The following is a 24,095-nucleotide window of genomic DNA, read 5'->3' as shown; positions in this document are numbered from 1 at the left end:
TTAACCTGATTGCTAAACAGCGTAGCGAGAAAAAAATCTGAAATGCCAGAATTACGTTTTTTTGGTCGCCGTGACATTGCATTAAAATGCAATAACGGGCAATCAAAAGAACGAATCTGCACCGAAATGGTATCATTAAAAACGTCAGCTCGGCACGCAAAAAATAAGCCCTCACCTGACCCCAGATCACGAAAAATGGAGACGCTACGGGTATCAGAAAATGGCACTTTTTTTTTTTTTTTTTTTTTTTTAAGCAAAGTTTGGAATTTTTTTTCACCACTTGGATAAAAAATAACCTAGACATGTTTGGTGTCTATGAACTCGTAATGACCTGGAGAATCACAATGGCAGGTTAGTTTTAGCATTTAATGAACCTAGCAAAAAAGCCAAACAAAAAACAAGTGTGGGATTGCACTTTTTTTGCAATTTCACCACACTTGGAATTTTTTTCCCGTTTTCTAGTAAAAGACATGGTAAGACCAATGGTGTTGTTCAAAAGTACAGCTCTTCCCGCAAAAAATAAGCCCTCACATGACCATATTGACGGAAAAATAAAAATGTTATGGCTCTGGGAAGGAGGGAAGTGAAAAATGAAAATGCAAAAACGAAAAAGGGCTTTGAAGGGGTTAAACTATTTGAATTGACAAGGTCTGGAAATTAGAATATGCGCACAATATTATAATTTTTCAAATAATAGAGCAAGAGCTCAGATCAGCTATAAGGAAGCATTAAACAATTATTTTTCTCCTGAAACAATACTGAACTTTACAACGAACTCGTTCAATATTTATCTGTAAAATAGCCAGTGGTATGTGATCAAGACATTCACAAAAATAGCACCTTGTAATGGAGCAGATGTTTCCTCTTCAGATCGCCGTCTCCTATCATACATCTGCATAATAATAATGAAAGATTAAAGTACCATGTAAGCCGTATTCAAAACGGTCACACAAAATGTACTGCTCGTATGGAATAAACCATGGGGACACATTTACAAACACGTAATCCTGATCTCTTATAGCAGTAGTTGTGTAAGGAAACCTCAAAGCCTTTTCATAATATTAGCTTCAATAACTAGTTTGTGATATAAAGTTGGACTTAAAGGGGTTGACCACTACTAGGACAAACCCTTTTTGATAAAAATGTTTGGCCACCATAAAATAATAAAGCTTATCCTGCAGTGTCAGCACTCAGACTCCCAGGGCTCCTATGCGGTATGGTGACATGCGACACCGGCGCCCAATCAGCGATGGCGTCACTGTCCCGCCTTCAGACAAACGGAACATGAAGAGGAAGCCAGGGCTGCAGCTGATCACAGACTTCCTCTTCTTGCTCAATTCGACAGGCGGCGGGAACAGCCACACTAGCGCTGATTGGGTGCCGGGCACCACGTCTCACAACAATAGCGCAGAGCCCCGGGACCGCAAGTGCGTGAGTATAAGCTTCATTATCTTACGGGGGCCAAGCGAGGGGTATAATTAGAAGTTGTACAAGTAGTGGACAGCTTCTTTAATGATGATACCAATGATGTACATGAGGCTTGAAACCAAGACCTAAGGCAAATGTAGAATAGTGACCCCTTAGTTCTCCCTGCAGAAGCCACCCACTATGCACATATGTGAAGGGAAACTTCAGGGTTTAAGTCTTTAAAAAACACACACTAGCTACCGATTCTGCTTTATAGTTATACTTCCAATACCATTCTAGAAACATGCGCTCAACACAAACTGCAATGCCAAGATGAGGTCATGCACATAAGAAAATCACAGGATGGACAGACTCGTTAACGATATGCAAGTGATAAAAAATTGAAACCACATTTTCAAAACATTTAAATTTATCAGTATCGAGCATGAGCACCATGCGCTGAAATACGCTCACTTTCACCCCTTGGCTGCTATCACTGAGGTTACTAGTGGTTGTCTGAGGAATGTTCGTTCTGCCATGCCAAATGCTCTTGGGCAAATCATCAAGTTCCACTGCTGGCAGCTCCTTTTGCATCTTGTTTTGAAACTTTTTGGTTATATTTTTTCCTTATTTGTATTTCGTTAACATGTCTATCCAGTCTGAGTTTTCTGCAACTCCATGACTTTTCCTTCTTGGGGTTTCAATTTCAATGTTAAAGGCTGTATTTAGTAGAAAAGCACATCTTCCTCATTGAGCACAAACCTTTTAATGGTTGTTTCTCCACTTATACTTTTTTAGTTCCTAGCAGACATGAATGCCAGGCACATCAGTCTCATTAGCCACTATCATCTCTGAAAGAGATCTGAAAAACAGAAAGGAAAGGTTGTGATACTCGAGATGGTTCAAAAAGACAAAACAATCTGAACCAAAGTGGATTTCTCTAATAATCCTTAATGTACGACAAACACGTGTGATAGCAACCCTGCTGCCTAAAGGGAACCTCTCACCACCAAAAACACCATTTACTTGCAGATGTAGTGGAAATCTACAGCTAAAGTACATTATTCATTCTGGGCAGGCTGACTGAAAGAGTGGTTACAGGAGGAAAATTAACGATTCAAAATCTTATTGTGTTAATAATGGAATAACTGTCTTAGGCAGGGTTTCAACAACTGTGTGCAACATCATATCTTTCATCCAGAAAAAAATTGACATAATAGAAGGTCAGCTACTTACTTTAGGTTAATAACTGTAATGGATCCATGAAAAAGGAAGGACATACAGATAGTAACCGATGTGTGATGCTTTTTGTCCACACCCATTGTATTATAAAGGAGGAGTCTGATCCAGAATATAGGTCATAGCACGCGTTGCAATTATTTTTACACATAAACCATCAGTCCGTGTGTAAAACCGTTCACGGGAACTACCTCAGATACTTGCATTTATAATTTGCTCATACAAACAGGCCCTTAAACATATGAAATAAAGAAGCATTACTATAATATGAGACTATATATCATTTAGTGGTAACTGCGATCAAGGTTAATGCACTGGAGTCATCTAAGGGATTTTACATTCAATTGCCATTTGGAAAAAGAAACTATATAATGACCAGTTTTGGCACTTTTTATATTGAGGGGTAGAATGATTATAATACTGACTGCCACACAGAACTCCATAAAGCTGCTTGAAATTGCACATTTTTGTGCAACTTGTAATTGGAAATTTTTGTTTTCAACTAAAATCCTTCTCAAGTTTTACCCAAGTCCTTACCAGCTCCACAACTATTTGAAAGTGGGCGATTTTATCCTAGATCGGGTCTGGTCAATAAGATCATCTTTTATAAAAAATAAAAACAAGTGGCATCATTTATAAGAGCACTGTACTCCCGTCCCTGAACATCTACATTGTGTTTCTGGAAATCTTCACTATTGGGTAGATCCAAGCCTGCTTCTTACATTGGCATTGTCAGTATACAAACTAAGGAAGAGCTGTAGGCCTGAGCAACACGGTGGCTCAGTGATTACAATTGTAGCCTTGCAGCGCTGGGGTCCGGAGTTCAAATCCCACCAAGGACAACATCTGCAAGGAGTCTGTATGTTCTCCCTGGGTTTCTTAACCCACTCCTTAATGATAGGCAATCTATATTATACTCCCCAATGGGGACAGGGATGATAATATGTGTAAAGCGCTGGAATTAATGGTGCTATATAAGTGAGTAAAAGGGCATCTGTCACCCCGGGGATGTATGGTCATACAGGTAATAGAAATGTTACACTAGTCCTACCTGCATGATGCATATTAATGGTCTTGTTGCTGAGAATAATGTTAATGATTTCTTCCAGGCTTCGGGGCGTGTCGTGCCTGGAAGAAATCCCTGCCTCCTCTCCTAGATACTCCCATGCACGTCAGTTTTGGCCCAGTGTCCTGCGCCTGCACTCCCTCAGAATTACATACCTCACCCTCCCATCTGTGGGCACTGAATTCAGGGATCTTCTGCACAGGAGCCGGCAACTTCCGCTCCAGTGACCTTCAGTGTGCGTGCCGATAAGGTGCTCTCCCCACTCCATCCCCGCATTAGTCACCGCTATGTACACATGGTTCCTAGCGATGGCTGTGCAGGGAGAAAGTGGGGAGAGCATCTTATCAGCGCACACGCTGGAGGTCAGTGTGACTCGCTAGCGCCTTTATAGAAGATTCCTACTATAAATAGTAGCACTAAATAAAAAGGACTCTGGAACCGTATAGCAATTTTTTTTTATTACAATACTCAGTGGTGCAGCAGGAATAGAATAAGAACAAAACTTGGCCACTGTTAACCGGGTAACAGATTCTCTGTAATAATGTATGCGCCGAAGTTCCTAAATGAGATAGCCTTGTCTGCCTCTGCAGCATCAGATGTGTTGGGATCACGACAACAATCAAGACATTTTAGAACATTTCAGTCCCCATTCAATTGAATGGATCCTGTAATCAATTTATTTCCGTTTTTCTCATCCCAACATGGAAGTAATTACTGGACATGTGAACATAGCCTTACGAGAGCTCAGCAGACCCACAGACAAGAGTTGGATGGTGGTGGCAGTGGGAGCAGGAGCAGACTTGGGTAGCAAGGTGGCAAAGAATTGCATGAAGACCTCCATCTGGTCTACTGACTAGCAGCACCGTTGTAAACATAAACATGCAAGAGAGAAAGCCGAAGTGATGGGCTAATAGTCCCGAGATCCTGGCCAGCCTCAATGTAGACATCACCACCGCTCCAAGATCTCTCTGGCAACAAGCTGTAAACAATACAACTGAATACATCAGATGGCAGGGGAATGGAGCGATAAGAAAAAGACTCAATTGTAAACTTCCTTATTTTAATACGGTTTACCTGTCTTTGCCCATTTTATAAAATGGGAACATTAATATTAATTTCACATTTACATGCGCACCAGCAAATCAAGCATATGTACATGCAAAATGAATATTCACACCCTTCCTCCGCCTATAATCCCACCCACTCCTACAGGCCATTGTCACTGACGGTGTAGTCAGACAGCTGTGTTATGCCATGTGATCCTCAGACTGGCCGTCTGCTCACCCGACCATGAGCGTGACAGCATGTATTTCTATGCAGCTGTCACTCTCAGGGCAAGAGAGCAGACGGCCAGTCCGAGGATTGTGATGTGATCCTCAGGCGAATAACACTGAATCAGTGCCCCAAGTGCAGAGGAGTGAGCGGGATTATGGGCGGGGGAAACGGGGAAATATTCATTTGCAATTTACATATGCTTGACTTGCCGGCACGCGACTAACTTTTTTCAAAGCTTACAGTAACACAAGATCACGTACAGAAATAAAAGATACATACATTTCCTGAAAGGGCTGCCCAAGCCATATTTTATGATACTATTAGTATACTACACAAAAACCACCTGACAGATTCCCTTTATAAGATGTGTTCTTGTTGAGAAATCATCTTTTATCAGTGTATATAAATTACCTCTTACAGACTCTGGGGCGGACGATGCCTGTAGATAACTCTGCCTCCAGAGATTATTTTACATGAAGGAGGAGTTACCAGTGTGAGGTGTAATGGCCGCTCTCTGCTCTCTCACTGCAGAGCTGTGTGTGATTATACCTGACACATCTGCAGACTCCTCTCAGATTCAATCTCACAGGCAAACAGACAAATTGTTACAATACAGCAGAGCTCAGAGAGCTGAAAAAAGTGTGTAACACCAGCGGAGAAATTAAATTGGTCTTCCTGCAGTTACTTGCTTTACACTGGTAAAGAGTCATCTTCGCAGCAGCGTTCTCCCCAGAGCATGGAACAGGTCATTTACCTTTAAGAAAAATGTGGATTTCTCTGGAATAACACATCAGATTGGAGCTATAACGGTATCATGTTATTCAGCTTCCTACGACCTACATGCCCATATAGACGGCTTAGGAGTAGAGATGGGCGAACCCGAACAGTACAGTGCATGGCAGCACGGCAAACACTGCCGGTCAGACAGCCGTGGTTCCAACGCTGTCAAATGACAGTGAGAGCAAGCAACTGCGATAGGAGGTATAAAGTTTACCTCTGGTCATTGGTGTCGGCTTATGGGACTACTGCTCCCATCAGCCGAAACCAGCTGGCACTAATAACAGTGAGAGCAGGAGCGGCTGATGGGAGTATTCATCAGCCGGCGCTGTAAATAATTAAAAAAAAAAGTCATTGGGTTCCCCTGTATTTTTGATTACTTGCCAGGCAAAACTCACAGCTGGGGGCTGCAACCCTCATCTGTCAGCTTTAGCAAGGTTGGTTATCAAGAATAGAGGGGTACCCATGCAGTTACCAGCCTTGCTAAAGCAGACAGAAGTGGGCTGGTATTCTCAGGCTGTTCAGAAGCCATGAATATTGCGCCTTCCCAAGCTTAAAAATAGCAGCCCCCAGCCGCCCAGAAAAGGCACATGTATTAGATGCTCCAATTCTGGGGCTTTGCCCGGCTCTTCCCACTTGCCCTGTAGCAGTGACAAGTGGGGTAATATTTGTGGGGTTGATGTCACCATTGTATTGTTCGGTGAAATCAAGCCCACGGATTACTAATATAGAGGCATCTATAAGACACCTATCAATTACTAATCTTATAGTTATATTGTAAATAAACAGCGAGGATAAAGTATTTTATTTGAAATAAAAACAAAACAGTTTTCCTTTTATTATTTAAAAATAACAAAACAGTTATACTCACCTAACTCCCATTCCAGTGAATCTCTCGTCTCCTGTCATAGAAAAAAATATAAAAAACAACAATATCCCTCACCTGTCTGTCGTTCTGTCCCACGCCGTAATCCATGTCTGGGGATAAATAGTTTTCAACCTGGGCGGTACCAAGATTTGACCGTCCAGGCTGGGAACCATTGGTGAATGAGCTGCTGCGAGAGCAGCATCAGTGAGCAGCGGTCACCTCAATGAGGTGACCTCCGCTCACTGAGGATGCTTTCCCAGCCGGGCCAATGAACTGCGGTGACCTCCCCTCGTGTGAGATCACCACTAGCACAGTGAGAAAAAGTCTCATGGTGCAGAAGCGAGTTCACCACAGTGAAAGTCTCCCGGTGAACTCGCCTCGGCACCACGAGACATTTTCTCATGGTGCTTAGGTCACCGCAATTCAGGGGCCCGACTGGGAACACAGCCTCAGTGACCTGCGGGAACCTCGATGACGTCACCGCTGCTCACTGATGCTGCGCCCGCAACAGCTCATTTATCAGTGGTTCTCAGGCTGGACATCTTGGCATCGTCCAGGTTGAAAACTTAATTCCCAGACATGGATTACGGTGTGGGACAGAACGTCGAACAAGTGAGGGATATTGTTTTTTTTTTAGTTTCTGTTTTATTACAGGAGAAGAGGGATTCACTGGAATGGACGTTATACTCACCTAACTGTGTTTGTTATTTTTATATAAAAAGAGGAAAAGTGTGTTTTGTTTTTATTTCAAATAAAAGATTTTATTCTGGCTGTGTGTTTATTTACAATGTAACCATAGGATTAGACGCCTCTCCATTACTAAGCCGTGGGCTTGATGTCACCATACAATACAAAGGTGACATTAACCCGACAAATATGAACCCCACTAGCCAGCGTAGGAACCGCTGTCTGACAGCAATGATTTTACCGCCGATCAGATGTTTGCAGCGCTGTCATGCACATATGACAGCGTGGCAAGCACTGGATGTTCGGGCCCCCCATTAAGTGTATGGGGTCCAGGTTCGGGTACTGTTCTGGGACCCTAACCCAATCTTTTTTTTTTTTTAACTGTTTGGCAGAATCCACCGGACCCAAACATCCAGGGGACCACCCATATCTACTTAGGAGGCTTCATCCTACTGACAGATTCCCTTTAGGGCAAATTCCCACTAGGTGTTTTTACAGGGGGTTTTTCTGCAGCAAAACCTGATCTCTTGGAAGGAAAGAAGATGCAGGAAAAAATAGCACTTTTCCTTTCATTTTTTTTTGTGGCGGTCTTGGCATGCTAGATTTGTCTCTTGTGCATGCTGATGTAGTTTAATGTTAAAAAAAAAAATGTCCTATTCCATGGAATCACATTTTGGCAGAAAAAAAAGCAGCAAAACATGATACCTGCGATTTTGGTGCGTTTTTTCACCACCCATTCAAGTCAATGGATGAAAACCGATGAAAGAAGTGATATGCTCAATGTCCAAAAAAACATGCAAAGCACTAAATACCAATAACAAAAAAAAAAGTGCGCGCATGAGATTTCTGAAATCTTATTGACTTGATGATAATTAGCATTAAAACAAAAAATTAATAAAAAAATGCATTAAAAAAACTGCAGGAAAAACGCCTAGTGTGAACTTAGCCTTTATGTGTACAAGGATCCCAAAAATGTGTTCAGTTTGGATTACTATAGAATGACATGACTAGGGTACCATCACATTAAGCGACGCTACAGCGATATAGACAACGATGCCGATCGCTGTAGCGTCGCTGTTTAGTCGTTGTGTGGTCGCTGGAGAGCTGTCACACATACAGCTCTCCAGCGACCAACGATGCCGAGGTCCCCGGGTAACCAGGGTAAACATCGGGTTACTAAGCGCAGGGTCGCGCTTAGTAACCCGATATTTACCCTGGTTACCTAAAAACAAAAAAACACTACATACTTACATTCCGGTGTCTGTCGCGTCCCTCGCAGTCAGCTTCCAGCACTGACTGTGAGCGCCGGCCATAAAGCACAGCGGTTACGTCACCGCTGTGCTCTGCTTTACGGCCGGCCCTCACAGTCAGTGCGGGAAGCTGACGGTGAGGGACGCGACAGACACCGGAATGTAAGTATGTAGTGTTTTTTTTGTTTTGTTTTTTTAGGTAACCAGGGTAAATATCGGGTTACTAAGAGCGGCCCTGCGCTTAGTAACCCGATGTTTACCCTGGTTACCAGTGAAGACATCGCTGGATCGGCGTCACACACGCCGATTCAGCGATGTCAGCGGGTGATCCAGGGACGAAATAAGGAGCTGGCCTTCTAGCTCCGACCAGCGATGTCACAGCAGGATCCTGATCACTGCTGCGTGTCAAACACAACAATATCGCTATCCAGGACGCTGCAACGTCACGGATCGCTATCGTTATCATTCTAAAGTCGCTCAATGTGAAGGTACTTTAAAGCAACTCATAATCCCTTGATATCTTGCACAAAGACTGTAACGGGGAAGATCACAGCTGGAAGAAAAGTCCTACAAAACAAAGCATTTATTATCAAGAACGCCTTAATAAAACAACCCTGCTGGCCTCCGCTCCAATACAGATGTAAAAAGTATGTACCACCATGCAATCCAAACATCTGCCCAGAATGCGCCTCTCCTCCAACCGTTCACTACATCCGGAGCCATCATTGTATGAGCAGTTACTACTCCTGTTGGATCTAGTGTCTTATTGCACATCTCCTGACATAGGAGCCAAGACATTATACAGCTGTCCTTCTTGGCAGACAGCAATGTAAGAAAGGATAATTTGTTTTTTATTCCCCAAGAAAAACAAAACCACACAATTGGTATAATAGTTTATTTTGTTTTGTTTTTTTTACCATAAAGATACAAACTGCTGAAAAGAAACACTAGAGATACAGGAGCATATACCAACCATACAATTAAATAACACAAGACTTCAAATAAAACCATTGTGTTAGATATAAAAATAACGAAGTTCCATATATTTACTAACAGCCGTCAGTGAGAAATGGCTGCACCTTACCCCATTCTAGGCTTGCTGTCCCTACTAGCGAGGTTTCTGGTACTAGGCTAGCCAAAAAACTATGAGCCCAATTCTCGGTACTGAATTTGCAGCTTTTTTAGCCATTTTTTTGTGTTTTTCATTTGTGATTGTTATTTTAATTTGTGCCATTTTTAAAGCCTCTGTTATTTGTGCTTGCTCTTTTGCTTTGTTAGGCCTACACTACACTGCAACTTTTTATAGTAACATAGTAACATAGTTAGTAAGGCCGAAAAAAGACATTTGTCCATCCAGTTCAGCCTATATTCCATCATAATAAATCCCCAGATCTACGTCCTTCTACAGAACCTAATTGTATGATACAATATTGTTCTGCTCCAGGAAGACATCCAGGCCTCTCTTGAACCCCTCGACTGAGTTCGCCATCACCACCTCCTCAGGCAAGCAATTCCAGATTCTCACTGCCCTAACAGTAAAGAATCCTCTTCTATGTTGGTGGAAAAACCTTCTCTCCTCCAGACGCAAAGAATGCCCCCTTGTGCCCGTCACCTTCCTTGGTATAAACAGATCCTCAGCGAGATATTTGTATTGTCCCCTTATATACTTATACATGGTTATTAGATCGCCCCTCAGTCGTCTTTTTTCTAGACTAAATAATCCTAATTTCGCTAATCTATCTGGGTATTGTAGTTCTCCCATCCCCTTTATTAATTTTGTTGCCCTCCTTTGTACTCTCTCTAGTTCCATTATATCCTTCCTGAGCACCGGTGCCCAAAACTGGACACAGTACTCCATGTGCGGTCTAACTAGGGATTTGTACAGAGGCAGTAGTGTTACTGATGGATTTGAACTATTTAGCTATAGCTGTAGTTTAAAGCAATACATTGGGTTGTATGTAATTGGGTGGCGTACAGTTGCCACTAAATAGCTAAAATAAGTCAGTAGTGCTATAAAAAGTCACAGTGAAGCTAAGAACTTACATTAGCCTTTGTGGATGGAGTTTAGGATTTCCAAATGTATTCACCACCAATTGCGACTTTTCAAAAAGTCACAAAACTTGGCACATTTCCCCTCTCCCCACCCCCAGAGCAATTATATATTGAATTACAATTTTTGAGACATTTATGAAAACATGCGGCTTTTTGTGATAGAGTCAGAAAATAGATTAAAGGTAAATCGTTCACGGATGTACTCAAGCTATTAAGATGGGTATACAGGTACTAAAATACTTAAAATAGTCATGCCTGTATGCCTCATATCTGCACCCTTGGTCTTCAGAAATCCTCTTTTAATCGATTATGTTAATCCAGCCTTCCAGGCTCCGAGGCGTGCAATGCGTGGAAGGAAACATGGCCTCCGGTCTTTTCATTTGCGTGCCTGTGGCCGCCCATCAGCATCACAGAGCCCTATGACGTGTAGTGGTTGTCCCGCGCCTTCGCTCAGAAGTTGCGGTATTCCATCCTTCTAGGGGCATTGGCGTCTTGTTTCTTCTGTGCAGGTGCCGGCGCACCTCTGCATTGTGAAACGAGTAGAGCACATGAGATCACTTCACTTTTGGAAGGAATAGGTAGACATGATGTAACCTGCCCTCACTCACTTCATAATGTGGATGTTTGCATAGAGGGAAAAACGCCTTTAAATAGTTTTTTTTTCTCAAAAAAGACAAAATTAATGCAGCAATGATAAGCTCAGGCCAACTAGAGAACATTACTTTCAATTATTTTTCTGGTTAGCCAATACCACTACTACTGCTAGAACCATAAAGATTTGTCCTTCGTAAGTCTCAATCAATGTCCTAATGGACAGTCTTAGCCTGAGACAGGTGAAGCGCTATACATGCTAAAAGCACCTAGTAGAACCGCTCACTGGACGGTTATGCATTGAAACACATCGGATTTCAATGAACATCCAAGGTTTACTGAATCTTTTCCAACAACCTGTATATCATTCTGCTCAGCTTCTCGTAAATCTATACCGTGCTGTACACAAATCACACTGCATGTACCAAAGGCAGGCTAAAAAAAAAGGGAAGAAGCCAGCACTGCTTATGGTCAGAACGCAATAACTGAAGTGCAATTGCACATAAATTCTAACTGTATTTCAAATATGAGACATTTAGCAAACAATTGATCAATTCTTTGAGCTACCCCGCCACTTCACGGCAATCTCATAATGGGGCAGTCCTAATCTTCGTATTTTATTTACGTTGTGCCATTATGGCTTCCTGAATGTATAAAAAAAAAAAAGGACCACATTAAATGCGAACTGTACCAAAGGCAGGCTCCATTAAAGCTTTCAACACCTTAAACAGCTTTTCTAAATGTACAGTTCCCCTAGATAATTAAATCTTAGACTTCTTGAGTCACAAAGACGTGAGGACCTGCTTCTTACACGCACATTATACTGCTGATCCTTCCCTTTACCCACTCTGTTCTAGCAAACACTGTACTAAATAAGTCACCAGTTGTCACAAGGAGCCTATAGTTGGTCACCACTCGGACACTAAGGATATGTTGCCATGATGCAGTCTCACTGCATTTTTTTGCTGTGATTTTCTACCATTTTTTCCACAGATTTAAAAAAAAAATTCAAAGAATTTTTAGTTTTGTTTTTTTTTTAAGTGAATTTGGAGAAATCACAGCAAAAAACGCAGCATGATTGCATATATGAACATTCAGTAAATTATGGATATGGGCTCATAGACTCATGCTTTAAGTGTCCCAAAACTGTCAGCCACCAAGGTCAGGAAAAAAAATAAAAAAAGAAGTAGTGGAATTGTAATTGCTACTTGCCAATGAGAGCCTTGCAGCATCTGCGAAAAGCACTCAAATTCGATTATAGCATGTCCTGCATTCAGAGCTCACACACCCAACATGCAGCCAAAATATGGTGACACGTCATGGTGACAGGGTACCTTTAATGGGACGCCGTCATCAGGTTCTTGCTACCTAATCAAAAAGCAGCATGATGTAGAAACAAAGAATATCACTAGAAGACTAGTAAACCTGCTGCCAGGTAGTCCAACCCTGCCCCCACCACTGATTGGCAGCTTTCTGCCTATGAACAGTGTACTCAGAAAGCTGTCAATCAGTGGTGTGGGCAGGGTTATACAGAGCTCAGCATTTAGAGAGCTGCTAGATCAGCAGAAAACAGTTTCTAAATCAAAACTAAACAAAGCAGCCCAGTAAGTGACATTGCTGAAATTAGGGTCTCTGCCCCTATGTAACGCTGCTCTCAGGTGGGAGAAGCAAATATCTGGTGACAAGCTTCTAACATCACTTTATTTATTGCTAATAATTATATAAATATCACACTCTGCCTCACCCCTCACCCATTCTAGTCTGCTTTGCACCCAAGCCCACTAGACAAGAGATGTTAGGCTATATTCACACTTAGCGGTTTTTACCGCGGAACCGCCGCGATTTTGATGCTGCGGGTCCGCAGCAGTTTCCATAGCGTTTACAGTAACATGTAAACCCTATGGAAACCGCAAACCGCTGTGCACATGCTGCGGGAAAAACCGCGCGGGAACGCAGCGGTTTACAACCCGCAGCATGTCACTTCTTTGTGCAGAATCGCTGCGATTCTGCACCCATAGGAATACATTGAACCGCTTACTTCCCGCATGGGGCTGTGCCCACGTTGCGGGAAGTAAGCGGATAATGTGCGGGTGGTACCCGGGGTGGAGGAGAGGAGACTCTCCTCCAGGTCCTGGGAACCATATTTGGGGTTAAAAAATAAAAAATCTGGTTATACTCACCCTCTGATGTCCGGAGCTCCTGGGCGCTGCACGCGGCCGTCCGGTCAGAGTTGCTGTGCGACCAGGACCTGCGGTGACGTCGCGGTCACATGACCGTGACGTCACGAAGGGTCCTTCTCCCACAGCATCTTTGGAACCGGACCGCCGGGTGCAGCGCCCAGGAGATCCGGACATCAGAGGGTGAGTATAACCAATTTTTATTATTTTTAACATTACTATTGATGCTGCATATTGCTGCATATGCAGCATCAATAGTATAGGCGGAAACCCGCAGCGGAAAACGCGGAACAAACCGCGATAAATCTGCAGGGAGAACCGCAGTTGTTTTGCCCTGCAGATTTATCAAATCCGCTGCGGGAGAACACGCAGGGACCCGACGCAAGGTGTGAACATAGCCTTAGGAGGTCTGCCCTCTGCCACCAGTAATCTACAACACTGTGCGGGATTAAAACTTGGAACACTTCAAAAGATTTAATTTTTCTAAATATTTAATATAAATCACTATTTTCATTAGAGAAATTGTGATATCATTAATTTCATAAATCAGCTCAAAAACAGGCACAACTCATTCTAACCACTCCACCGTAGACTGTTGTAGTGTACGGGATAGAATAGTGAGAGGAGGAGGAGGACAACCTCCATACACTACAATCTACAAGTGCTTCTCACTAAATTAAAATATCATCAAAAAGTTATTTTCGGTTCTTCAACACAAAGTGAAACTCATTATATAGAGTCATTACAAACAGAGTGATCTATTTCATGTGTTTATTTCTGTTAATGTTGATGATTATGGCTTACAGCCAATGAAAACCCAAAAGTGATTATCTCTGTAAATTTGAACACTTCATAACACCAGCTTTTTTAAAATCCGAAATGTTGGCCCACTGAAATGTAAAGAAAATGCACTCAGTACTTGGTCGGGGCTCCCTTTGCATCATGTACTACATCAATGCGGTGTGGCATGGAGGCGATCAGCCTGTGGCACTGCTGAGGTGTTATTGAAGCCCAGGTTGCTTTGATAGCAGCCTTCAGCTCATCTGCATTGTTGGGTCTGGTGTCGCTCATCTTCCTCCTGACAATATCCCATAGATTCTTTATGAGGTTAAGGTCAGGAGAGTTTACTGGTCAATCAAGCACAGTGATGCTGTTGTTTGTAAACCAGGTATTGGTACTTTTGGCAGTGTGGACAGGTGCCAAGTCCTGCTGGAGAATGAAATTTCCATCTCCAAAAAGTTGGTCGGCAGAGGGAAGCATGGAGTGCTCTAAAGTTTCCTGGTAGACGGCTGCGCTGACTTTGGTCTTATCAAACACAGTGGACCTTCACCAGCAGATGACATGACTCCTCAAACCATCACTGATTGTGTAAACTTCACACTAGACCTCAAGCAGCTTGGACTGTGGCCTCTCCACTCTTCCTCCAGACTCTGGGACCTTAATTTCCAAATGAAATACAAAATGTACTTTCGTCTGAAAACAACATCTTGGGCCACTGAGCAACAGTCCAGTTCTTTTTGTCCTTGTCCCAGCTAAGATGCTTCTGGCGCTGTCTATTGGTCATGAGTGGCTTAACACAAGGAATGCGACACTTGTAGCCCATGTTCTGGATATGTCTGCGTGTGGTGGCTCTTGAAGCACTGACTACAGCAGCAGTCCACTCCTTGTGAATCTCCCCCAAATTTTTGAATGGCCTTTTCTTATCAATGCTTTCAAGGCTGCGGTTACCCTGGTTGCTTGTGCACTTTTTCTACCACATTTTTTCCTTGCACTCAACTTTCCATTAATATGCTTGGATACAGCACTCTGAACAGCCAGCTTCTTTAGCAATGACCTTTTGTGGCTTACCCTCCTTGTGGAGTGTGTCAATGACTGCATTCTGGACATCTGTCAAGTCAGCAGTCTTCCCCATTGTTACAGAACCCCCAGCACCAAGAATATGTTATGCAGTATATATTATGTATAATAGGTTCCATGTGAAATGCATCAGTCCACAGGCTGCGCCCCTGGTCAGAGGGGACAAGATATTCTCCTTCTGACCTCCCCCACCTTTGTAATTCCCACAGTAAATATCAGCAGGCTCCGGCGCCCTGCGGCTATTGTAATGTATGTCTGGTCTGCTTTTTCTATTGGCCTGCCCTGTGTATCTGTGTTATATATTCTGTGTGCTGTGAATAAAGTGTGTTCTTTTAGACTGGAAATACGTGGAGTAGCAGTCAGCTTTTATATGCTCTCATGTAATCAAGAAATTCCAGCCAGCGTCCTTCATTCAGAATCCAGCAAAAGCAGAGTGGACCTCCTGAAACATGGGGGGTGCTGAAAGAGGTACTACAGCACAGTAAACCCTGTTACGCCCATGATTGTGGAGCCTACTGAAAGAGACTAAAGGACCTTTTTTAAATGCTTAGGAAGCCTTTCCAGGCGTTTTTTGTTAATTATTCTAATTTACTGAGATAATGACTTTTGGGTTCTCTTTGGCTGTAAGCCATAATCATCAACATTAACAGAAATAAACACTTGAAATAGATCTCTCTGTTTGTAATGACTATATATAGTAGTTTCACTATTTATATTGAAGAACTGAAATAAATTAACTTTTTGATAATATTCTAATAATACTGACTACAGAGGACTTGCTTCTGACAATCACATCCTAATCTCTACCAGTAGAGACCAGACTAGCATGGAGTGATCAGAAAAAGGCTTCTCTGAACTGTACAGACTATCTATAATCCTGACTACAGAGGAGGACCTGCTTCTGACAACACCATAGAATGACACCTTCCACCTAGCCTGCTCTGAGTGCACACACCTGCTTCTGACAACTCCCCCAAAGCCTACTCTGTAGTGCACAGACTAGGACAGTGAGTGAAGGAGGACCTGCCGCTGACGACTCCCCCATAGTCTGCTCTGTAGTGCACAGACTAGGACAGTGAGTGCAGGAGGACCTGCTTCTGACAAATGCCCTCCGAACCTGCCCTGTAGCGCACAGACTAGGACAGTGAGGGAAGGAGGAGGAGGACCTGCTTCTGACAACTCCACTCTAGCCTGCTCTGTAGTGGACAAACTAGGACAGTGAGTGCAGGAGGAGGGGGACCTGCTTCTGACAACTCCCCCATAGCCTGTAGTGTACAGACTAGGACAGTAAGGGAAGGAGGAGGACCTGCTTCTGACAAATCCCCTCCGAGCCTGCCATGTAATGCACAGACTAGGACAGTGAGTGCAGGAGGACCTGCTTCTGATAACTTCCCCCTAGCCTGGTCTGTAGTGCACAGACTAGGACAGTGAGTGAAGGAGGTCCTGCTTCTGATAACTCCCCCATAGCTTGCTCTGTAGAGAACAGACTAGGAGAGTGAGTGTAGGAGGAGGAGGAGGAGGGCCTGCTTCAGACAAATCCCCTCCGAGCCTGCCATGTAATGCACAGACTAGGACAGTGAGTGCAGGAGGAGGAGGACCTGCTTCTGATAACTCCCCCCTAGCCTGCCCTGTAGTACACAGACTAGGACAGTGAGTGAGTGAGTGAAGGAGGAGGACCTGCTTCTAATAACTTCCCCCATAGCCTGCTCTGTAGTGGACAGACTAGGACAGTGAGTGCAGGAGGAAGAGGACCTGCTTCTGATAATTCCCCTCTAGTTTGCCCTGTATTGCACAGACTAGGAGAGTGAGTGCAGGAGGAGGAGGACCTGCTTCTGATTACTCCCCCCTAGCCTGCCCTGTAGTGCACAGACTAGGACAGTGAGTGAAGGAGGACCTGCTTCTGATAACTCCCCTCTAGCCTGCCCTGTAGTGCACAGACTAGGACAGTGAGTAGAGGAGGACCTGCTTCTGATAACGCCCCCCTAGCCTGCCCTGTAGTGCAGACTAGGACAGTGAGTGGAGGAGGACCTGCTTCTGATAACTCTCCTCTAGCCTGCCCTGTAGTGCACAGACTAGGAGAGTGAGTGGAGGAGGAACTGCTTCTGATAACTCCCCCCTAGCCTGCCCTGTAGTGCAGACTAGGACAGTGAGTGGAGGAGGACCTGCTTCTGACAAATCCCCTCCGAGCCTGCCATGTAATGCACAGACTAGGACAGTGAGTGCAGGAGGAGGAGGACCTGCTTCTGATAACTCCCCCCTACCCTGCCCTGTAGTACACAGACTAGGACAGTGACTGAGTGAAGGAGGAGGACCTGCTTCTAATAACTTCCCCCATAGCCTGCTCTGTAGTGGACAGACTAGGACAGTGAGTGCAGGAGGAAGAGGACCTGCTTCTGATAATTCCCCTCTAGTTTGCCCTGTATTGCACAGACTAGGACAGTGAGTGGAGGAGGACCTGCTTCTGATAACTCCCCTCTAGCCTGCCCTGTAGTGCACAGACTAGGATAGTGAGTGAAGGAGGACCTGCTTCTGATAACTCCCCCCTAGCCTGCCCTGTAGTGCACAGACTAGGATAGTGAGTGAAGGAGGACCTGCTTCTGATAACTCCCCCCTAGCCTGCCCTGTAGTGCACAGACTAGGACAGTGAGTGAAGGAGGAGGAGGACCTGCTTCTGACAACTCCACTCTAGCCTGCTCTGTAGTGGACAAACTAGGACAGTGAGTGCAGGAGGAGGGGGACCTGCTTCTGACAACTCCCCCATAGCCTGTAGTGTACAGACTAGGACAGTAAGGGAAGGAGGAGGACCTGCTTCTGACAAATCCCCTCCGAGCCTGCCATGTAATGCACAGACTAGGACAGTGAGTGCAGGAGGACCTGCTTCTGATAACTTCCCCCTAGCCTGGTCTGTAGTGCACAGACTAGGACAGTGAGTGAAGGAGGTCCTGCTTCTGATAACTCCCCCATAGCTTGCTCTGTAGAGAACAGACTAGGAGAGTGAGTGTAGGAGGAGGAGGAGGAGGGCCTGCTTCAGACAAATCCCCTCCGAGCCTGCCATGTAATGCACAGACTAGGACAGTGAGTGCAGGAGGAGGAGGACCTGCTTCTGATAACTCCCCCCTAGCCTGCCCTGTAGTACACAGACTAGGACAGTGAGTGAGTGAGTGAAGGAGGAGGACCTGCTTCTAATAACTTCCCCCATAGCCTGCTCTGTAGTGGACAGACTAGGACAGTGAGTGCAGGAGGAAGAGGACCTGCTTCTGATAATTCCCCTCTAGTTTGCCCTGTATTGCACAGACTAGGAGAGTGAGTGCAGGAGGAGGAGGACCTGCTTCTGATTACTCCCCCCTAGCCTGCCCTGTAGTGCACAGACTAGGACAGTGAGTGAAGGAGGACCTGCTTCTGATAACTCCCCTCTAGCCTGCCCTGTAGTGCACAGACTAGGACAGTGAGTAGAGGAGGACCTGCTTCTGATAACGCCCCCCTAGCCTGCCCTGTAGTGCAGACTAGGACAGTGAGTGGAGGAGGACCTGCTTCTGATAACTCTCCTCTAGCCTGCCCTGTAGTGCACAGACTAGGAGAGTGAGTGGAGGAACTGCTTCTGATAACTCCCCCCTAGCCTGCCCTGTAGTGCAGACTAGGACAGTGAGTGGAGGAGGACCTGCTTCTGACAAATCCCCTCCGAGCCTGCCATGTAATGCACAGACTAGGACAGTGAGTGCAGGAGGAGGAGGACCTGCTTCTGATAACTCCCCCCTACCCTGCCCTGTAGTACACAGACTAGGACAGTGACTGAGTGAAGGAGGAGGACCTGCTTCTAATAACTTCCCCCATAGCCTGCTCTGTAGTGGACAGACTAGGACAGTGAGTGCAGGAGGAAGAGGACCTGCTTCTGATAATTCCCCTCTAGTTTGCCCTGTATTGCACAGACTAGGACAGTGAGTGGAGGAGGACCTGCTTCTGATAACTCCCCTCTAGCCTGCCCTGTAGTGCACAGACTAGGATAGTGAGTGAAGGAGGACCTGCTTCTGATAACTCCCCCCTAGCCTGCCCTGTAGTGCACAGACTAGGATAGTGAGTGAAGGAGGACCTGCTTCTGATAACTCCCCCCTAGCCTGCCCTGTAGTGCACAGACTAGGACAGTGAGTGCAGGAGGAGGAGGACCTGCTTCTGATAACTCCCCCCTACCCTGCCCTGTAGTACACAGACTAGGACAGTGAGTGAGTGAAGGAGGAGGACCTGCTTCTAATAACTTCCCCCATAGCCTGCTCTGTAGTGGACAGACTAGGACAGTGAGTGCAGGAGGAGGACCTACTTCTGATAATTCCCCTCTAGTTTGCCCTGTATTGCACAGACTAGGAGAGTGAGTGCAGGAGGAGGAGGACCTGCTTCTGATAACTCCCCCCTAGCCTGCCCTGTAGTGCACAGACTAGGACAGTGAGTGGAGGAGGACCTGCTTCTGATAACTCCCCTCTAGCCTGCCCTGTAGTGCACAGACTAGGACAGTGAGTGGAGGAGGACCTGCTTCTGATAACTCCCCCCTAGCCTGCCCTGTAGTGCACAGACTAGGACAGTGAGTGGAGGAGGACCTGCTTCTGATAACTCCCCTCTAGCCTGCCCTGTAGTGCAAAGACTAGGATAGTGAGTGAAGGAGGACCTGCTTCTGATAACTCCCCCCTAGCCTGCCCTGTAGTGCACAGACTAGGACAGTGAGTGGAGGAGGACCTGCTTCTGATAACTCCCCTCTAGCTTGCCCTGTAGTGCAAAGACTAGGATAGTGAGTGAAGGAGGACCTGCTTCTGATAACTCCCGCCTAGCCTGCCCTGTAGTGCACAGACTAGGAAAGTGAGTGCAGGAGAAGGAGGACCTGCTTCTGATAACTCCCCCCTAGCCTGCCCTGTAGTGCACAGACTAGGACAGTGAGTGAAGGAGGAGGACCTGCTTCTGATAACTCCTCCATAGCTTGCTCTGTAGAGAACAGACTAGGACAGTGAGTGGAGGAGGACCTGCTTCTGATAACTCCCCCCTAGCCTGCCCTGTAGTGCACAGACTAGGACAGTGAGTGCAGGAGGAGGAGGACCTGCTTCTGATAACTCCCCCCTAGCCTGTCCTGTAGTGCACAGACTAGGACAGTGAGTGAAGGAGGAGGACCTGCTTCTGATAACTCCTCCATAGCTTGCTCTGTAGAGAACAGACTAGGACAGTGAGTGGAGGAGGACCTGCTTCTGATAACTCCCCCCTAGCCTGTCCTGTAGTGCACAGACTAGGACAGTGAGTGAAGGAGGAGGACCTGCTTCTGATAACTCCCCCCTAGCCTGGTCTGTAGTGCACAGACTAGGACAGTGAGTGGAGGAGGACCTGCTTCTGATAACTCCCCCCTAGCCTGTCCTGTAGTGCACAGACTAGGACAGTGAGTGAAGGAGGAGGACCTGCTTCTGATAACTCCCCCCTAGCCTGGTCTGTAGTGCACAGACTAGGACAGTGAGTGGAGGAGGACCTGCTTCTGATAACTCCCCCCTAGCCTGGTCTGTAGTGCACAGACTAGGACAGTGAGTGGAGGAGGAACTGCTTCTGACAACTCCACTTCAGTCTCCGCCCAGTTCTCACCCTCAGTAGTGAAACTTGTGCCGTTCCCGCCGTACCGAGTGTCCAGGCCTCTCTTCTATCACTTTCCCAGCTTTCCATTTCTTTCCGGGGTCGCACATTTCCACTTCCTGCAGAGGAGAGAACCATCGAGTAGCAACGCTGGATAGAACAGCCTTTCAGGGAGCTCCTGGTCAGCCGCTGGGGACGCGCATGCGTGCTTCAGTAACCTGTAGCGGAATACTATATCTCCCAGCTTCTGTGAAGGTATGCTGGGAGTAGTAGTTCAGCACAGCTGGTGTGACAGGTTGGCGATCCCCGCTCCAGCAGGGCCGGACTTTGTGTGTTGTTGCATTGCACTGCTGCTTTATGGCCACAGTTCTCACATATGTCCCGTTTCTTCTGCCGGATTCCAGTTTTCTCACTGTAGAGAATAGAGATTTTTGTCACTACGGCTGATAATAATGCGGTGTTTGATGGCCATAAATCTACATGACCGTCTCCGTGTGTTCGCGCCCTGGTGCTGGTTTTTCCACAGGTTGTGTGTTTTATGTGGATTTTGAAGCCTTTTCTCCCAGCTGCCGGAATACTCTGCAGACCGGATTCAAGTTAGTCTGCAGTTAGCTATTAGATATTAGTTAGGCTACGTTCACACTAGCGTTGTGTGCCGCTGTGTCGGCGACGCAACGCACGCAAAAACGCGGAAAAACGCACGCAAAAACGCTGCATTTTGCAACGCATGCGTCGTTTTTTGCCGAAAATCGGACGCAAGAAAAATGCAACTTGTTGCGTTTTCTTGGTCCGACGCTTGCGGCAAAAAAGACGCATGTGTCGCAAAACGCAACAAACAAAAACGCATGCGTCCCCCATATTAAATATAGGGGCGCATGACGCGTGCGTCGCCGCTGCGTCGCCCGACGCACACTAGCATAACGCTAGTGTGAACGTAGCTACGTTCACATTGGCGTCGCGTCGCTGTTGCGTCGGTGACGCAGCGGCGACGCACGGAAAAACGCGCGCAAAAACGCGCGCGTTTTGCGACGCGTGCGTCGTTTTTTGACGAAATCGGACGCAAGAAAAATGCAACTTGTAGCGTTTTCTTGCGTCCGACGCTAGCGTCTAAAACGACGCACGTGTCGGAAAACGCGTGCAAAAAGACGCACGCGTCCCCTATGTTAAACATAGGGGCGCGTCGCCGCTGCGTCGCCGACGCAACAGCGACGCGATAGTTATTCGATTTTCATGTATGGCAGTTAGCTATTAGTTATTAGCTATTCGATTTTCATGCATGGTGAATTATACATAGAGTGGATATTGTTTGGGTAAAATTTTGATCAGGACTTTGAGACGTTTATTTTGATTACTTGTGGTCCTGGGTTATTCACATAAATCGCTTATGTCGCGCATAATCAAACGCACTCAATCATACGTAAATTCAATTTGAAAACAGGTACCCTTGACCACTAGTACTCAAAATGAACACATCAATGTCCTGAATAATATTTACCAAAAAAAATATCAACTCTGTGTAGTTCAGAAGTTATTCACGTAAATCACTTATGTCGCAAATAAACGCACTCAATCGTACGTAAGATCAATTTGAAAAGAGGTACCCTTGACCACTACTACTCAAAATGAACATATCAATGTCCTGAACAATATTTACCCCCAAAAAATATCAACTCTATGTGTAGTTCAGAAGTTATTCACGTAAATCGCTTATGCCGCGAATAAACAAACGCACTTAATCGTACGTAAGTTCAATTTGAAAAGAGGTACCCTGGACCACTACTACTCAAAATGAACATATCAATGTCCTGAACAATATTTACCCAAAAAAAATATCAACTCTATGTGTAGTTCAGAAGTTATTCACGTAAATCGCTTATGTCGCGAATAAACAAACGCACTCAATCGTACGTAAGTTCAATTTGAAAACAGGTAACCTGGACCACTACTACTCAAAATGAACATATCAATGTCCTGAACAATATTTACCCAAAAAAATATCAACTCTATGTGTAGTTCTGCAGTTATTCACGTAAATCGCTTATGCCGCGAATAAACAAACGCACTTAATCGTACGTAAGTTCAATTTGAAAAGAGGTACCCTGGACCACTACTACTCAAAATGAACATATCAATGTCCTGAACAATATTTACTAAAAAAAATATCAACTCTATGTGTAGTTCAGAAGTTATTCACGTAAATCGCTTATGCCGCGAATAAACAAACGCACTTAATCGTACGTAAGTTCAATTTGAAAACGGGTACCCTGGACCACTACTACTCAAAATGAACATATCAATGTCCTGAACAATATTTACCCCCAAAAAAATCTACTCTATGTGTAGTTCAGAAGTTATTCACGTAAATCGCTTATGTCGCGAATAAACAAACGCACTTAATCGTACGTAAGTTCAATTTGAAAACAGGTACCCTTGACCACTACTACTCACAATGAACATATCAATGTCCTGAACAATATTTACCAAAAAAATTATCAACTCTATGTGTAGTTCAGAAGTTATTCACGTAAATCGCTTATGTCGCAAATAAACAAACGCACTCAATCATACGTAAGTTCATTTTGAAAAGAGGTACCCTTGACCACTACTACTACTCATAATGAACATATCAATGTCCTGAACAATATTTACCCCCCAAAAAATCAACTCTATGTGTAGTTCAGAAGTTATTTACGTAAATCGCTTATGTCGCGAATAAACAAACGCACTCAATCGTACGTAAGTTCATTTTGAAAAGATATACCCTTTACCACTACTACTCAAAATGAACATATCAATGTCCTGAACAATATTTACCAAAAAAATTATCAACTCTATGTGTAGTTCAGAAGTTATTCACGTAAATCGCTTATGTCGCGAATAAACAAACGCACTCAATCGTACGTAAGTTCAATTTGAAAAGAGGTACCCTGGACCACTACTACTCAAAATGAACACATCAATGTCCTGAACAATATTTACCAAAAAAATTATCAACTCTATGTGTAGTTCAGAAGTTATTCACGTAAATCGCTTATGTCGCGAATAAACAAACGCACTCAATCGTACGTAAGATCAATTTGAAAAGAGGTACCCTTGACCACTACTACTCAAAATGAACATATCAATGTCCTGAACAATATTTACCAAAAAAATATCAACTCTATGTGTAGTTCAGAAGTTATTCACGTAAATCGCTTATGTCGCGAATAAACAAACGCACTCAATCGTACGTAAGTTCAATTTGAAAACAGGTACTC

The 24,095-nt window shown here is 44.7% G+C and overlaps 1 protein-coding gene across 1 annotated transcript in view; it reads right to left on the bottom strand.

The window, feature by feature from the left end:
- The window catches only part of ZDBF2 (zinc finger DBF-type containing 2), a 111,493-nt gene extending 90,532 nt beyond the window's left edge, over positions 1–20,961 (bottom strand). Inside the window, exons 1-3 of the mRNA XM_069733680.1 lie at positions 20,851–20,961; positions 2,170–2,269; positions 841–892 (exon numbers count right to left, since the gene is read on the bottom strand). Coding sequence (XP_069589781.1) covers positions 841–892 — 52 coding nt within the window. The 5' untranslated portion in view covers positions 2,170–2,269; positions 20,851–20,961. The remainder of the gene's footprint in view (positions 1–840; positions 893–2,169; positions 2,270–20,850) is intronic.
- Positions 20,962–24,095: the final 3,134 nt, after the last annotated feature.

Source organism: Ranitomeya imitator, chromosome 7 (genome assembly GCF_032444005.1).
Source record: "Ranitomeya imitator isolate aRanImi1 chromosome 7, aRanImi1.pri, whole genome shotgun sequence".
NCBI lineage: Eukaryota > Metazoa > Chordata > Amphibia > Anura > Dendrobatidae > Ranitomeya > Ranitomeya imitator.
The sequence above is the reverse complement of the archived record's forward strand: the minus strand, read 5'-3'. Positions and strand labels throughout refer to the sequence as shown.